The sequence below is a fragment of the Marmota marmota genome, unplaced genomic scaffold (assembly GCF_001458135.2).
Source record: "Marmota marmota marmota unplaced genomic scaffold, marMar, whole genome shotgun sequence".
Taxonomy (NCBI): domain Eukaryota; kingdom Metazoa; phylum Chordata; class Mammalia; order Rodentia; family Sciuridae; genus Marmota; species Marmota marmota.
The window spans coordinates 1,245,996-1,263,213 of record NW_025999944.1 but is presented as its reverse complement, the minus strand read 5'-3'; the positions used below and the strand labels follow the sequence as shown (position 1 = coordinate 1,263,213).

Here is a 17,218-nt window from a genome sequence, read left to right as displayed (position 1 = left end):
CTGTGCTTTACCTTCAGCGAGCAGGGGACACAGAGGAATAGATAATAAAAGCCATTAACTGTGTGAGAGGACTGCAGTCTGGGGAAGGACAGAGCACAGGAACACTGCAGTCCTTCCGAGAAGCCAACTCCTTCTGTCTAGAGGCCATCATTTGCATAAGCAGTTCTTTTAAATGGACCAAATTAGATCTAAATGTGTCACCTCCTTCCCTACTTTCCCTCCCATCAGTTGGCAAGGCTGGGACAGGTCAGTGCACTCTGCCTGGGCCTTGCAGGGGCATCAGCCCTGCTAAGCGTTCTCTGTCACTGTCACATTGGTGGAGGAGCTTTGCCCTCCTTGCTTCAGCCAAGGATAAGTGATCCCGGGGGCAATTCCACTCTTCCAGAGCCAGGAGCTGTGTGTCTAGAGTCCACCTGGTGTTGCTGACGAGTGACTCGTCCATCTCCTGTGACTGGCTGGGCCACTGTGGGCAGTGATCCAGGCTGGAGGCTGCTCCTGCCCGCGCCACACCAAACCAGACAGCAGAAGCCTCTGCTCAGCTCCGAATGGATGGCGTTTTCCTTTCTAGTGGTTTTATTTAAAAGTCATGCCAGACATTTCATATCCTGTCACAGAAATTTTGATGGATGGCCATCTGGCCAGCCGGAAGTGTCATGGAGCAACACTGCTGACTAGGCATTGATACCGGCTGAGCTTACTAAGCCTCCATGGGGCGTTTGTAACATGTGGCGCCATGTTGGTGTGTGCTCTGGGCAGAGGTGCAGCGTGAAATTTGGTAGGATCAGACCTAAAGGTACTAAGGTGGTGTCTCAGTTCAGAAGGGCAAGGTAGAAGCCAACAAGACGTGCCAGGTAGGAGCTCCCTGCTGGCACGAGGGGCTGACTGTGGAGTGGCTCTGCGTCCCTGTGTCCTGTCCTGTAAAACAGAGCTGGCTGGCTCCCAGACGGTTTCAGACTGAACTCTTTGAATCAAACCCCAGTTTCTTATGGGCTCATTATCATAAATTAAACTTCTAGGAAAATAACTTCTAACAATTGGAGTGCTCTAAAAATTATCACAAAATAAAGTGAAATATACAGATATATTTTACAAATAATAACACATAAACCTAACACTTGAGCCTGAATTCTTTGGGTGGGTAAAGGAGATGGGATTTGCTTGAATTAGACTTCATGAGGCTTTCAAAAATAGTCTGCAAAGGTGTGAACTGTTCTTTCTTTCCCGGCGTCTTTCCCTGTAGCAAGCACAGCCACCTCTCCTTGCTAAAGGGCCTTCTAACTGTGATCAGGGTCATCTGCCTTGAAGGTGGTCACTGCTGATGGGATATGCCCTGGGAGTGGTGGCTGCTGGGGAATGGGCAGTGGCCATGATGTCTTCGGACTTGGCAGCCCTGTCTAAGGCTCTGGATCCTGGACTGTGGAGGACTCCAGAGGTTCACAGAGTCCTTTGAAATGATAAGCAAATGTTTGATTGTGACCTTCCTATGAGAGGAGCATGCGCAGTGTTCACTGGATTCTCCCCAGGTGTCGGAGCCGCTCTGGACACTCCCTTAAGTCCTGAGCAAGAGATACTGAACAATTATTGTGACCCACAATAACTTGGGCTTTACCTCCACTCGGGTAATGAGGCGTGGCTCCAGGAGTAGGCGTCACCTCGTGGGGTTGAGTTACAACTGTTCCTTTGTAATCCTACCCCTTGCCTCATTTGAATGGCTTCTCCCCAATAAAACTGGGTTCAAGGCGTGCTCCCTCCTCTTTCTCACCCACCTTGCCTCCTCTGTGGGACCTGGGTCAGAGGAGCTGTCACAGAACCCCAAGAAAAAGGTATGTCTCTGTCTTTGTGTGATTATTTTGTGCCAGCCCAGTTCACCTGGAGTGACCCTGACTGGTTTAGTTGTGTGTCAAACACCTAGGTGTTAAGCACCACTAATGTGTGTTCAAATTTCTTCATCCTGATACATGATTTCACTTCTGAAAAGTGAAAGGTATGTGTAGTCAGGCCACGGTGAGGTTGAGTGTGTTTCACGCACATCCTCATGAGCACTGATGCACGTGCCCGTGGTGCACTCGTGTGCGGTATGCATGTACATGCCCTCTGTCCCACACACATGCATGTGGCACATGGACGTCTCAGAGCCAGCACCCTGGCCTTGCTCCCAGTGCCCACTCCACAGTATTCCAGCACAACTTTGCTGTGGATTCAAATCCACCATCTCCCCTCTGGCATGCTCATTACTCCCCTCCCAGCCCCATTTTAAGGATGGCCTGTGTGTGAGAAGGAGCATGGAATCCAGAGCCCCACAGCCTGGATCCTTATCCCAACCCACCACTGACTCTTAGCACGTGAACTTGACCAAGGTTCTTAACTGCTTTTGTTTCTTCCTGGGTAGAGTCAGAAGAGTGACCCTGCCCCACAGGATTGCTAGCACAATGAAATGGGAAAATGAAAGAAAAGGAGCCTGCATCTGGCATCCGCCACGCCAGGGGCCATGCCAGGGCCCTGCAAACCCCTGAGCCCAGCACCTTTCCTGTCAACTCTGCCCTCCTGCGGCTCTAGCTGGTCTTCTGGCCTCTGCTGGGCTCAGGAGATGTTTGGGAAGTCTTGGGGAATCCAGTGTTTGGAAGGCTAGTAGCCCTGGGAGGGGGTGGGAGACAGTCCGCTCTCTTGCTGTTGGGGGAGTTCTGGGTTCGAGTTCCGCCCTCTTAAGGTGTCTGTGGGATCAGCTGAGGTGGGGAATAGGAACCAGCAGAGCCCGGGTGGGAGCGAGTCTCCTGCCGAGTGCTTCGGCCGTTCTTTAGAGGAGCAGCATCTCAACCCGAGGCTCTAGATACCAAGAGCCAGGAGGCACCTAAGTGTTGTGGGTGTGCTTGTCGCGTTCCCGTGTGTTGACAGCCCAAAAGATCCATGGAAAGCAAAAGCCTGCAGACCATTGTTTTGGGGTAAGAGGGAGAAAGGGGTGGGGAAGAGTCCTGGGAGAGGCGGAGCAGGGGTGCGGCAGGGCCCACCCGGGCTGCCTGGCGGACAGGTCCTCCCTGGCCGCTCCTGGCTTGGGGCGGCTCCGGGATCCGAGCGCAGCGCCTGCCACCCTGCGGCCGTGCGCTGGAACTGCAGCCGCGGGTGCGGGCCTCCCTGCATCCCGCCAGCACCGGTGGGGACTTCCGAGCCCTGAGGCCTGGCCGGGCCGCCGCCCTGGGTCCTGCCTGCCCCGAGGTCCTGGAAGAGCAGCCGGCCCAGAGGCCTCAGCCTGAGTAGATCCCTGGGGGCTGCGGCCAGACACCTGGGCCCACCTGGGCGGGTCGGCGCTGAGGGTGGAGACCAGGAAGGGGCGGTCGGAGGACCCTTCAGAACGGGTCCGGTGTGTGACAGCACAGGGCAGGAGGTGAACCAGGCGAGTCAGCCAGCTGCAGGGGAACCAGCACCCTCACTTCTGGTCTGAAGACCCCAGGAGAACTCCACTTGCCAGAAACCTTGAGTCCTTAAGATGGAATCTTTTATTGGTATCTGGTTACAGCTGCAGAGAGATTATTTTAAACCCATCATAGGAGTTCTCTTCTTCTCTTTACCCGCCTTGGGCCACCCATGTTGAGTCCTGAACTTGGCTTTTTCTTTTCAAGCTCTCTGCTGCCTGATGCAGCAAACACTCCCCACAGTTCTCCTGCCCGTCATATTCCCCAGAAAATTCCATTCACACAGCCACCGAGTCCGAAAGGCTTTCCTTCACAGGCAACTATTAGTGGCCACTGTGGGGGCCTGTGCTGGTTACCACTCACAGGGAGGTCACTCCTGACTACGGATCTAACCTGCCAGTCCACCACTCTCAGGTCTCATCCTCCTGGGGTTCTGTTTCCTGAAAACAATCTGGCACCAAATGCCATTAGCCAGGATTCAGTCATGGAAACAGAAAACGTTCAGTTAGTTCAAGCAGGATGGATTTGGTATAGGGGATTTGGTGTTTACAGAAACATTGCAAGTGAAGGTCCAGAAAAACATCTTTAGATTTCAAGATGCCAAGAGTTTACAGAAATCTCCAGAACTCATTGCCCAATGACTTGAATGGCCTGCAGCCTGGGAATGGAGGGAAGCAGGAGAGCTGGCAGAGTCGCAGGTGTGTGCTCCACACATAGCCGTCACCATCCTCACTGTGGCACTTTGCAAGTAAGTAATGGTCTCTCCTCGTGTTGAGGAGATTCCATGTGGGTTCCTCTAACTGGTGGAATCAAAAGTGGGCCATTGCTATAGGTAGAATTGGAGAAATGTGGTCCCCAAGCTCCACCTCTGCAGTCCCAGTCCACACTGAGGGCGTCAAGGATTCAAGGCACAATATCTGACATGCACTGTTAAATACAGGAGGCAATAATAGGACTTCATTCCTAGGGCTGTTGTGAAGCTAAAATTAACATGTGTGAATTCTTTGCACAGGGCACCGCATCTGGGAAACCCTCAATAATGGCTAGTTTACCAAAAAAAAATAAGTAGTAAAAACTGACATTAGACTGCTCCTTATTCTCATCTCTAGCCCCTGCAAGAACACTGGATGTTTCTGGACTGTCTGGTCCAATAGCCAGCCTTGGCAAGGACCTGTTCCGTGCTACTAAATGGCCTGCGTGGCTGTGGGATCATGAGTCTGCCTCATTCCGGCTCAGAGGGCTGAGCGGAGATTCTGGAGAAAGGCTGGGTTCTCAGGAGAAGCCTGAAGCCTCCCGACATGGTGCCTACCGACATTGGGTTCCCTGTGCAGGCGGGTTTGAGGATTTCAACTCAGATGGTCAGCGCCTCGTGAAAGCACAGGTCCCTAGCTTGACTTGGCAGCTCTGTGCCAATGGAGTCAGTACCTGGGGTTGAGTCTCTGAAGCCTTATGCTCAGACACCCCCTGCAACCAGGAAGAATCAGGGCGCAGCTGAAATCCAAAAGGAAAAATAAGGCTGGAGTCTGTGAGGAGTGTTTCCTAATCCGTCTCCTGCCCCAAATAACTCTGTTCTTTCCCCTCAACTGTAGTGACAGGTTTCCTTCCCTAGTAGCAGATGCCACTGAGACTTAAACTGGGTCACAGAGGGCAGCAATGGCTGACACAGGCCCTCGGGCCATGTCCTCCCCTGATCTGACTCCCCTGCCCTCCTGGCCTGGAGCTCAGAGAACAGACCCCACAGGTACTGGGCGCCCAGGGCACCTGAGCAGGGATCCTGCTCCCGGGAACTGCAGAGTGGAGACATTCTGTGCCACTGTCTGAGGGTGTGTGGAGCCTGTCCCTGGGCTGAGAGCAGAGGGGCAGCAATGGGGCAGGGGTAGAGCATAAATCCCAAAGTCAAAAAACCTAATTTCCACCTGATTTCAAATTCCAGTCCACTGAGGTAGAACAGGGTACGTGTCCACCCAGAATCATCCATCTGGGAACGGCCCTGCCAGAGCATGACCTCGCCCCCAGCCACTTCCTGCCGCACCTCAGCCCTCCTCTTCCAGGATGCCCAGTGCCCCGCATTGTCCTGAGGTCTCTCTCTCTCTCTCTCTCTCTCTCTCTCTCTCTCTCTCTCTCTCTTTCCCCCACCAGCCATTAGNCTCTCTCTCTCTCTCTCTCTCTCTCTCTCTCTCTCTCTCTCTCTCTCTCTCTCCCCCACAGGTTCTTTCAAAGCATGGCTTCAACCAGATCACCACTGACATCCGGGAGGGACAGACTTTCTACTATGCGGAAGACTACCACCAGCAGTACCTAAGCAAGAACCCGAATGGCTACTGTGGCCTTGGGGGCACCGGCGTTTCCTGTCCATTGGGTATTAACAAGTGATTTCTCCCTTCCTGGTGGATCCCAGGGGTTCCAACAGAAATCCCTTCACTGAATGGAGTCATGCCTCTGTGATTCACATTAGTGGCTTTCTGAAGTGCACGTAGCGTAGTGCAAAAGCATTGTACCCCAATCCAGTTTTTAATTAAGGTTTAATTCACAGGATGTGAAATGGCAAGTTGATAAAACATAATTTGTCCAGGAAGTTAGGGTGGAAGTAAGTTATCTGTGAGATTTTCTGGGTCGTTTGGGATCTCAGTGGAGATGATGAACACCCTCAGACCCTGTGTCCACCCTTTCTGAGCACCTGCCATGGGAGACAAGGGGTGAAGCTGGGAGATAGCTGGACAGGGCTCAGGGAGCTGGGAATCCTTGATCTGTGTCTGTGACTCCTCACACGCCCTCCTGTCCCCCAGTGCCTTACAGTTTGCAAACATTTACAGCCTCAATAGCTCACTCCTGAAATGCTTTCCTCTGCAGAACCAAGACATGTACAGGAGGCCTTCTCTCACTCCTCAGCTGTCTTTGTGCAGAGAAAGATGTGCGTTAGCTTGATGAGCTTAATGCTTTGCTTACAGCTATGAGAAACGCCTGTTCTAATAAAAATCTACAAGTTCACCGATACCAACTGCCCTGTGCCTCGTCCATCTTTCCCCTGTTTAGGAGGATATTTGTAAGCACTTCGAAATGGATTAACAAGCTGTAAGAGAGCTCTGAGATAAGACGCCTCATAATCATTTTCCCCCAAATGGAAAATATTATGATTGAAATTTTTGGAAAACGTGCCCACCTCCAGCTCCTTGCAACTGCAGTAGTAATAGCTGCTTCTCAGGTGCCTGTCACATCCATCACGCCAGGGATACTAGAGCTGGAGAGCAGACACCTCAGTCCCCGCCTTGCAGAACCTTCTGTCTGGACAAGGAGTTGGGGCCACAGGCTGTGAACATGTAAACAAGTGGATCAGTAAGTGGATTTCAGGTCCTGAGCGAAGTCATGAAGACGAGAGGAATGAGTCGGGAGCTGGGCCTGGGTGTTGGTTCAGGGCCGTCTCTGCTGGGCAGTGAGCTGGGGAGCAGAATGTCCCGAGCCCTGTGGTGGTCTGCAGGCAGCAGCTGGCCAAGAGCACTCACGGGGCAGACTAGCGGTGACTGTCAGCACCCTCTTCTGTGCACACTTTAGCTGCTTGGAGGAAAAGCTTTCCAAACAGAAGGGCCTGGGGGTACAAATGGCCCAGGCCAGGGAGGATTGAAGAAAGAAAGGTCAGTGGGCTCAGGTGATGTGCAGGAGGAGGGTCCCAACGAGAGCTCAGCGGCGCCTGGACCTAGAGGACCTTCTCAGGGCGCGGGCTCGGGCTCTTCATTGATTCGAGTAGCTGCTGTAGAGATTGAAGCACTTCTTCAGGTGATGGAATTGGGGGTGGTGCTGTTGTGGAAGAGCAGGTGTGGGGTGAGGAGGAGTCGATGAATCACTCAGCTTAGGCCACGCAAGTTGAAGCACTTCCTGGCATCCTCGTGGAGACGGGGAGGAAGGAAGCTTGTGATTCGGGTCTAGAACCTGGAAGGAATCTGAAAACGAGAAATCTCAGTGTCATCAGCCTAGAAATGGCATGTGAAGCCAGGGAGCCCGTAGAGATCATTTAGGGAGGGAATGGAGAGCCAGAGGGAGTCTGAGCATTGAGTGCAGGGCCCTAAGGCATCCTGGGTCTGGTCACAGGAGGAACAAAAGAACTTGGAACATTGCAGCTGAGACTGGCCTTGGAGGAAGTTGCTGTCCCAGGGCAATGTAGGCATGTGTTCCATGGAAGTCTGCAGCAGACCGCAGACCAATGACCATGATCAGAACAAAGCAAGAAAGTACGTAATAAGGAGGTCAGGTCCTTTGAGCAAGGACCTCAAAACATTCAAGATTCAGGGAATCTTTCCTCAGCATTTTGCAGAAGGAACTGGGATCTTCTATAAAATGATTCCAGAAATGAACCTGTCCAGGCCTTCTCAGAATTGTTGTGGATTCTCTAAGCTGATGCTAGTCTTGGGAAACCGCCATGTCACCAGGGCCCACTGGTCAGAGTAGGGTGGGAGATGGGTCTTGTTCCAAGTCTGTCTCACACAGCCCAGGGAGTCTGAATCACAGGACGGAAGGTGTCTCACCACTCCCAGACTGCATCTCTGTGTCCGCCAAGTCCCAGCTTCCGTGAACTTGCCACTTTAACACCTACCCAACATGCATGTGCTGGACACACCTGGTTCTGGACAACCCAGTCACCCACCTGCATCTCCGTGCCTTGACCCCTCACCCCACTGCTCCTTGGAGGAGTCCTTCTCCTGAGGGTGTTTCCAAAGAAAAACAAACTAGCCCAGAGCTCACATCCCAGCCACCCACTCCCCTGGGCTCTCACGCTCTTGGCTACTGTCTACCTGACCTCATCACCCTGGGCCAGCCCTGAGCCCCAGAGCCCACTGAAATTATTCACACTAGACAATCTAAAGCTGCTTAGCCTACTTATCCCAACTCACTCAATCCTTCCTGCAGAAACTGCAAGATAGGTTTGTTTTCTTTTTTGTTATTGTTGTTGTTATTGAGGATTGAACTCAGGACACTTAACCACTGAGCCACATCCCCAGCCCTTTTAATATTTTATTTAAAGATGGGGTCTTGTTAAGTTGCTCAAGCTATGCTAAGTTGCTGAGGCTGGCTTTGAACTTGCAATCCTCCTGCCTTAGCCTCCTGAGCCACTGAATTACAGGTATGTACCACCACGCCCAGCTACGAGAAAAGCTCTTGTCCACAGTGCCCCCTTCTCCTTCTGCCTCCTGATGGACCCCAGTGCTTTCTGGTGGCCCCATGGATGGCACACCCCCTCCTCTGGACCTGTGGGTAACAAACTGTCTTTTCAATGGCAGTCATCTCCTGCTCTGTTGGCCTTATGTACCAAGGTAATAATAAGACCTATTAAAACAGAATTTATAGTTTAGTCGTGTTGTATCTTCCAATCTATGAGCACGATTAAGTAAATTTAATTAAGTAAATGTATTTTATTTCCCTTAATAAACTTTGCAGTTTTCAATGTCCAGGTATTGCATATCTTTTATTAAGTATATCCCTAAGTATTTCGTATTTTAATGTAATGGTCATATTGTTTTTGAACTTCAATCTCTACTTGTTCATCGCTAGCTTATACAAGTACAGTTGGTTTTGTATGTTGACCTGGTAGAGTGCCTTCATGCTAAACTCACTTAATTCTAGCCTCTTCTTTATGGGTTGATGAAAGTTTCTACGTAAGTAACACAGTAACCTGCAGAGACGCTTTCCTTCCTCATCTCCGACTCCGCGCCTTCCCCACACCCCAGTCTTACTGTCCCAGCTCTCGCAGGTGTTTGTCACTATCCCTGTCCCTTTATTGCCTTGGTGGCATCCTGCAAGTTTTGATATGTTGGTGTTTTCATTTCCACTTGGTTGGAAATATTTTTAATTTTTCTCTTTGAGTTCTTTTGACTTCTGAGTTGTTAAGAATTTGTTGTTTAGTTTCCAAATATTTGGAGATTTTTCCAGAGATCTGTTAGCAGTTTTGAATGTAATTCCATCCTTATCAAAGACATGTCTTGGAAGTTTTTTAATTTACTGAGACATTTTCCACGGGCCAGAATACAGTCCCTTTGGGTCAGTGTTTTGTGTGTACTTGAGACAAATGCGCCTTGTGCTGTTGTCAGGGAGAGTGTTCTCTAGGTGCCAATCAAGTCCAGTTGGTGAGTGGTGTTATTCACGACCCTTCTGCCCTCACTGATGCCCTGTCCGCTTTATCAATTATGAAGAGAGATGTTGAATTCTCCAACTATAATTGTGGATTGTCTACTTCATAATAGTTTTTTTTAGTTGTTGCTGCATGTATTTGGAAATTCTGTCACCAGGTACATAAATGTTTAAGATTTCATGTCCTCTTCATGAACGGAACTGTTATGAAATGACCCTCTTCATCCCTAGTAATATTCTTTGTTCTGAAGTCCTCTCTTATATTGATACAGCACTCCAGCTTTCTTTAGGTTAGTGCTTACAAAATATATGATTTTCCGTCTTTTAACGTTTAACCAGCTCTTGTCTTGACATTTGAAGTGAGTTTGTAGGCAGCACGTGGTTGAGCTGTGCCTTTGCAGCTAATCTGACGGTGCCTGACCTTAACTGGGTGGTGGAGGCTGTTGGAACCTTCCCATGGCTCTTTGTTTTCTTCTTGTCCTCCTCAGTCTCTGTTCACTCTCTGGGTTTTCCTCTCTTCTTCTAGGGTAATGATGTATTTCATGATTCTCTTCTACACAGGTTTATATAATACCTCTTTGCTGTGTTATTTTCGTGGTTACTTTCAGGTTTATCAGCTACATCTTTAACTTATTATCTACTTCAATCGACATCACCTCACTTACCGTGTACCGTGAGTTCCTGAAAATAGTGTATTCCATCTCTCTCCTCCTGGTCATTCTGCTGTTTTTATCATACATTTGATTCTATCCTCAATACAAACTCCACATTATAATTGTTATTATTTTTGCTTTTAATAGTCATTTTATAATTTACTATTTTACATTTAAATAATAAGAGAATAATCTTATATATACCCAGAGAGCTGACATTTCTAGTGTTCTTCCTTCCTTTGATGATTTGCATTTCCATCTGCATCACGCTCCTTCCATTTGGAGGATGCGTTTCCTGTGGTAGTTTTTCTAGTGATGGATTCTTTCTGCTTTGGTACCTCTCAGAAAGTCTTTATCCCACCTTAGTTTATCAAACATGTTTTTGTTGGATATAAAATTCCAACTCTGTCTTTTTTCTTTCAGTAATTTGGAGATGTTGTTCCAATGTCTTGGGGGGCGAAGCTTCCATAGTGTCCAGTGGAAAATCTGCTGTTATCCTTATCTTTATTCCTTTGTACACAAGGAATATATTTTTCACCCTTCTGGCTGCTTTTATGATTTTCTCTTAACAGTTTTAAGTAATCGTATTGTCACAAAATAATACATCCAAGTTCTAGCCTCTGGTACCTGTGAACGTGGCCTTATTTGGAAATTGGGTCTTTGCAGGGGCAATCACATCAAGCTGTTACACTGGGTTAGGGTAAGTCCTGATCCATGACTAGCGCCTTTAGGAAATGAGAGAAATTTGGACACATACACCCATGTACACGCATGAGAACGTCATGTGAAGACAGAGACACACAGAAATAAGACCACATGAAGGTGGGAGAGAGAGAGGAGTGTGTAGCTTCACACCAGGGAACACCAAGGGTTGTTGGCGACCACCAGAGTCTGTGAAGAGGCATGGAAGGATTTTTTCCTTGGTGACTTTAGAGAGAACACAGCCCTGGCAACATCCTGGTTTTGGACTTGTGGCCTCCTAAATTCCAAGATAATAAATTTCTGTTATTGTGAGCTCCCAGTTCATGGTAGTTTGTTACAGCAGCCCTCAGAAACTAATACAGCTCTGATGTGCCTTGATGGGGTGTTCTTTGGGTTTCTTGGGCTTGGATTTTGTTAAGCTTCTTAAATCTGCTTATAGTTTTCATCAGGCTCTGAAGCTTTCTGCCATTAATCTTCAATTATTTTTTAATCCTCTCCCTTTCTTTGGGGACCCCCAATAAATGTCCCATTTATATTCTGATCATTTTTTCAGCCTTTTTTAAATCTCCAAGATTTATTTTAGATAGTTTCAGTAGTTCTATTTCTATGTTTTCAAGTCTTCCAGTCTTTTCTTTCGCAATGTTCAATCTGCCATTAACCCATCCAAAGCTATTTCATCTTGGATGTTGTGATTTTCATCTCTCTTTTTTTTCCACCTCTTGGTGTTTGCTTGGAGGCTTTGATACATCTTCTGTGAATCTACTGACATGTTCAATCTTTCCTCTGGTTTCTTGAACATATTCAGTGCATTTACAATAATTGTTTAAATGTCCTTGTCTACTAATTCTGTCATCAGTGTCACTTCTGGGTCTCTTTGATTGACTGATTTTTTTCATTATGGGCCTTATGGAATCACTTCTTTGTGTTTCTGGTAAGTTTTGATTAGACATGTAAGACATTGTTAATTTTTATCTTTGGGGTGCTAGATGTTTTTGCCTTCCTATGAGTTTTCCTGAGATTTGTTCTGCAATATAGTTAACTGTTCCTTGGAAATCATTTGGTCTTTCCAGGGTTGACTCAATCCTTCCAGCTTTCTGAGGTGGGCCAGCACAGAGTTCCATCTCTAGGACTGGTACTTAACCTCCTAGGAGCACTCTGCCCAAGCCCTGGGGATCAGGTTGCTGTTCTGGTTGGTGGAAGGAGAAGCCTTTCCGAGCCCTGTGGGCAGTCTGAAGCTTGCCCCTCCAACCCTTTGGATCCTTGATTCTGTCTCCATTCTGAGGCTGTGGAAGAATCAGGTGGGCAGTCCCTCCTGCCCACTGGGTGGAATAGCCATAGCACTCTGACACTACTCTCAGGGAACTCACAAAAACATTTAAATTTATTTTGTTATTTGAAGATAAAAGGCAAAATATGTTTTAAGATCTGATCATATGTGTATCTTCACGGCAGTGGACTCGGGAATGTGTGGCTGTGTGGCTGAGGGGCCTGTAGAACTGTAATGCAGGTGGCCAGGGAGAACATCATGGTGAAGACAGCTTCTCTCAGCAGGTGAAGAACCTGATTTTCCGGAAATTGAGCCAAGAGTAAAGCCTGAGCCCTGGGTTTGGCTCACAATGGTGGCAAGAGAAAGAGGATGAGCGGTGGCCCAAGGGACGAAAGCAGTCAAGAGGCCCTGCCCAGTGGAGTAGAGCGTGGAGCAGGTGTTTGAGGCTGGCACACCCAGGGCAGGTTCGCGAGTCTCTAAGCCCAAGTTTCCTGGCCTCTAAAAGGGATTCGGTGCTAACTGCCTTGCAGGGGAGCCCCGTGTGGAAGCTTTGCGGGATGGACACCCCTCTCTCAAGTTTAGATATTAGGCAAACGAGAAGGCCCTGAGTAATGGAAACCAAGGCACAGAGAAGGGGTGGCATTAGGGTCACAGCATGAACAAGACTGGGAAAGAGCGTGGGGCTGCCTCATCCTGCTTTCCCACAGGAAGAAATCAAGGCAGCAAGACTTTGAGGCCCTCAATCACAGGAGACCACAGGTAAGGACCACCTGACACTCACGGCCCAGAGTCGGGGAACTAAAATCTCCAGACTTCAGCCATGGGATCCTGGGAGAGCTTGGGAGAGCTGGGGAGGTGCTGGGGACCTAAACCCGTTCTGCCGTGTGGTCCTACATGTGGGTGATGGTAATGGTACATCCAGGGTGGCTGTCAGTGACAGCAGCTGGGAAGTCCTCAGCCCAGGGTGATCAGGCACATGCTAAGTCCGGAAATGTGCTAATTTTTAGAGCAAATTTTACCAGACATAGACTGACCTGCTCCTCAATCTCTTTCTCTCCCTTTTTAGGAGACTGGCTGGTTTGGTCCCATCTGTCTGGGCCTTGATTAGGATAACTGTCCTTGCTCCCTGGTTTCAGGACCATCAGTCTCCGTACCCCAGCCCAGAGGGCGCCTGGAGTGCTGCGGGCTGAGACGAGCCGGACGTCCTTGGGAGGCTCGTTCTTCATGCTGCGCAGAACCACTCGGCTCGGCATCGAGGCCTGTGTGAAGGCCCAGGCCCAGGGCCCGCCCTTAGGCCTCCGTCCCAGATGGAATTAATGGAATTGGATTGCGTCTTTGTCATCTTGTGCTCACAGACCCTAGCGGGCTTGTGACAAGAAAGAATTAGGGCATAGCTCAAACAGAAAAGTGGAAAAAGAAACGGGCGAAAGCCCACAGGGAGGACTCTCTATTTCCTTATCTGTCTGCCGTCCCAAATAGCTCTGCTCTCCTCCCCAATTTGTGTTTATGTGTCACGTTTCTTTCTCTTGCAGCAGATGCCACTGGGCTGACTGTCCTAAACTGGGTCAGAGAGTGGTGGTGAATTGACACAGTCCCTCCGGCGGTATCTTCCTGTGTCCTCACTCCCCCTCCAGTCCCCCAGCCTGCTTTCCGTGGCGTCTGAGGGTGGTCCCTGTCCCCAGAACCACAGGGACTCAGGGAGTTTCCTGCCACTCCAGGACCTCAGCGCTCGTAGCTGGGAGACAGGAAGGCATCCTTGACTGTCCTCAACCCTTTTGCTTCTCCAGGGTCCCCAGCTTCTCGTTTCATCTCACTAAGCACTGATAAATGATTTCAGAGAACTCCAACCCACTTGCCACAGCCTGGTGTAGTGTGGCAGCAATGCCGCACTGGGTGGAGAATCAAATCAGCCATGTTTCAAACTCCATGGAACAGAAACCAAAGAAATCAGTGGATTGCCCAACGTAACGCAGTAAAGGGAAGAGTCCAGGGTCACACTCCCACTGACCATTCCTACTCCAGTGCACACTGTAGTCTACCTTTTGCTGCTTCATTTAAAGCATGCACTACTGAGAGTCTAGCTCTTTTCTTGATGTCCTCTGTTAAGAATCTAGGTCCAGGGCTGGGATTGTAGCTCGGCGGTAGAGTGCTTGCCTTGCAAGCATGAGGTACTGGGTTCGATCCTTGGCACCACATAAAAAAACAAACAAAAATAAAGATATTGTGTCCATCTATAACTAAAAAAAAAAAAAGAATCTAGATCCAAACTTTTCCTTGAGATGCCCTTCAAAAGAATAGATATGGCATGCGGGTGACCAGTGTTTGAGAGGGGAAATTATGTTACACAAAAGATTACCATCAGGAATATTGAAGCAAAAATTCTGATAGGTCCCATGGACTTAGGGGTCAGAGGCTTTGCCTTTCCAATCGGAGTTTAAAGATAATTGCTTGGTCTTCACCTCTGCATAGATGCCATGTTGGCAGACCAGTGTTCCACTGTGCAAGTGAAAGGCTGGATAGATGCTCTAAAATGACAGCACAGGACATCTGGGGTAACAACGAGGACTCGATGAATCGACATTTCAAAGAATCGGCACAGTTAGGTAACTGACATTACCAACAGGATTTGTTGTTGTTCTTCCTCTCTCCTGGGGGACATCCAATTGGCTGATCCCCAAGCTGAAAATCAGACATGGTCCAGACACGTGAACACTAACCACAGGGGCAGAGAGAAACCAGGAATGCTTTTAGCAGTTGTGTGGGTCTGGAGGAGACCCTGGGAATTTGAGAGGCTCCAAATGTAGATCCTGGAAAGCTAGGCTGATATCTTCGGAAAATCAGAGGAAAATATCTGTTTCCATGCCTACAGAATGAAGACCATCCATGGGAGGGACCTGCCTCAAAATCACCAGTCCCCTCCTTCTCCAGACAGGTACCAGGCTGAAGCTGCCCAGGGTGGTAGGTGGAAGGTCCAGGCTGGCATTCCCACACCTCCTGCACCATCCAAGGCAGGGGTATCTGAGACCTGTCAGGGAAGTCCAAAAGGGCTATGCCCAAAAATTAAGTATTAGAGAGACATAGACTGAAAAAACAGTTATTTAAAAACCTAGCCAAATGTCTGATTGCATTGAGATAACCAGTTCTTCAATTTATCTGCCCCACAGAGGACAGAGGGATCCTCAATGGAAGAAGACAATAGCATGTAGATCCTTTGTTATTTTTCTTTTTCTAAATAAGCAATGCCAAATACTTACTTAAATTTAATTCAAGTTAAAATGTTAAAAATTGCTAACCATACAATGAGACAAGAAAAGATACCCCCACGGTCTAGACATTAACATTGCCAGTATGGATTAAAAAAGAAAGCCAAACATATATTATTTATATATTTTAAAAATAAGACCACAGAAAGGTTGAAAGTAAAAATAATAGGAAAGAAATGATGTGAACAATAACCAAAAGAAAACCGGTGACACTTTATTAATTTCAAAGTACACATTAATTCGTGAAAACAGAATCACACAAGGCTTTGAATAACATAATATGTCACATAAAATCGAGGCAAAGAAGATAGAATGAATGAAGATTCACAACTTAAATAAAGAATTTTAAATGACAAAGTTCAATGGACTTTGTAAAACTGAGAAAATATAATACCTTGAATTATCCAAATGGATAGTCTCTCTCTCTCTTTTTAGTTGCTTTTATTTTTTAAATACATGACAACGGAATGCATCACAATTCTTATTACACATATAGAACACAATTTTTCATATCTCTGTTTGTATATAAAGTATGTTCACACCAATTCATGTCTTCATATATGTACTTTGGATAATGATGTCCATCACATTCCTTCATCATTGCTAACCCCCTGCCTTCTCCCTTCCCTTCCCACCTCTGCCCTATCTAGAGTTGAGTTTGTCAATTCCTCCCATGCTCCCTCTCTCTACCCCACTATGAGTCAGTCACCTTATATCAGAGAAAACATTCGCCATTTGTTTTGGGGGGATTGGCTGACTTCACTCAGCATTATCTTCTCCAACTGCATCCACCAAATGGGTAGTCTCAACAACAGAATAGATGCAGCAGACAGAATCATTTTAACTGGGAGACAGATCAATTTCTAGGAAACTAAGAAGAAACATGACGAGTACAGGAGATACGTGGGACACATTCCTAATGTCTTTCATATATAATTACAATTTCAGAAAGAGAACAAGACAAAATCAACATTCAAAAACTATTGAATGAGCATTTTTTAAAACTTATGAACATCAATTCCTATATTAAAAAATCTCAAAACCTCAAGCAATTCACAAAGAAAACTCCAACTAGGCATGTCATAATAAAACTGATGAAAACCAAAGACAGAACAATTCTTAAGAGCATCCAGAAAAGGGGGGGGGCACATTACCTTCAAGGGACAGCAATAAAGATGACAGCCGACTTCCTAGCAGACATGATGAAAGCTAGAAGATAATGTAATGACACCTTTAAAACGATGAAAGAAAAAATGAGACAACCTAGAAATCTAGCCCAGCAAGATATCCTTCAAAATGATGTTGAAATAACCATGTTAAGAAGTAAATGAAAATGGAGGGGATTTGTTGCCATAGGCCCACATTAAGAGAATAACGGAGGGGAATTCTGGCAGAAGAAAGATGATCTTGGATGGAAATATAACCTGGAGACTGGAGAGAGAGAGAGAGAATAGAGAAGGTGTGGGGGTAAATACAGATGAGTATTTATTGTACAGAGCAGGAACTATAATGTCTTGTGGGATTTAAAGATAACAGAACTAAAATGCATAAGCATAAACACAAAGGGCAGGGGTTGGTAAATAGAATTGAGATTCTAACTTCCGCCAGTGTTGAGCACGTGATAAGGTGATGCCTGTCATTAGACTTAAATACATCAATGATGCTTATTTTAGTCACTGAAAAATATAAAGTATAATTTAAGAGATGGAAAATATGGGTAAATAAACATTATTCTAGCATTCTAAAAGAAAGAAAGAACAGAAAGAAAAAAAACAAAACATATGTGGGACAGGTAGAAAATCAGTACTT

The 17,218-nt window shown here is 47.3% G+C and overlaps 1 protein-coding gene across 4 annotated transcripts in view; it reads left to right on the top strand.

Moving 5' to 3' along the window:
* The window catches only part of Msra (methionine sulfoxide reductase A), a 306,864-nt gene extending 293,223 nt beyond the window's left edge, over window positions 1-13,641 (top strand). For 3 of the 4 annotated variants that reach the window (XM_048801500.1, XM_015499419.2, XM_048801499.1), the window contains exon 5: window positions 5,616-6,399. In XM_048801500.1, the coding sequence (XP_048657457.1) occupies window positions 5,616-5,780 (165 nt within the window). In that variant the 3' untranslated portion in view covers window positions 5,781-6,399. Of the gene's footprint in view, window positions 1-5,615; window positions 6,400-13,212 lie in introns of those variants that run through there. The other variant, XM_048801501.1, reaches the window with a different exon arrangement.
* The last annotated feature ends 3,577 nt before the right edge of the window (window positions 13,642-17,218 follow it).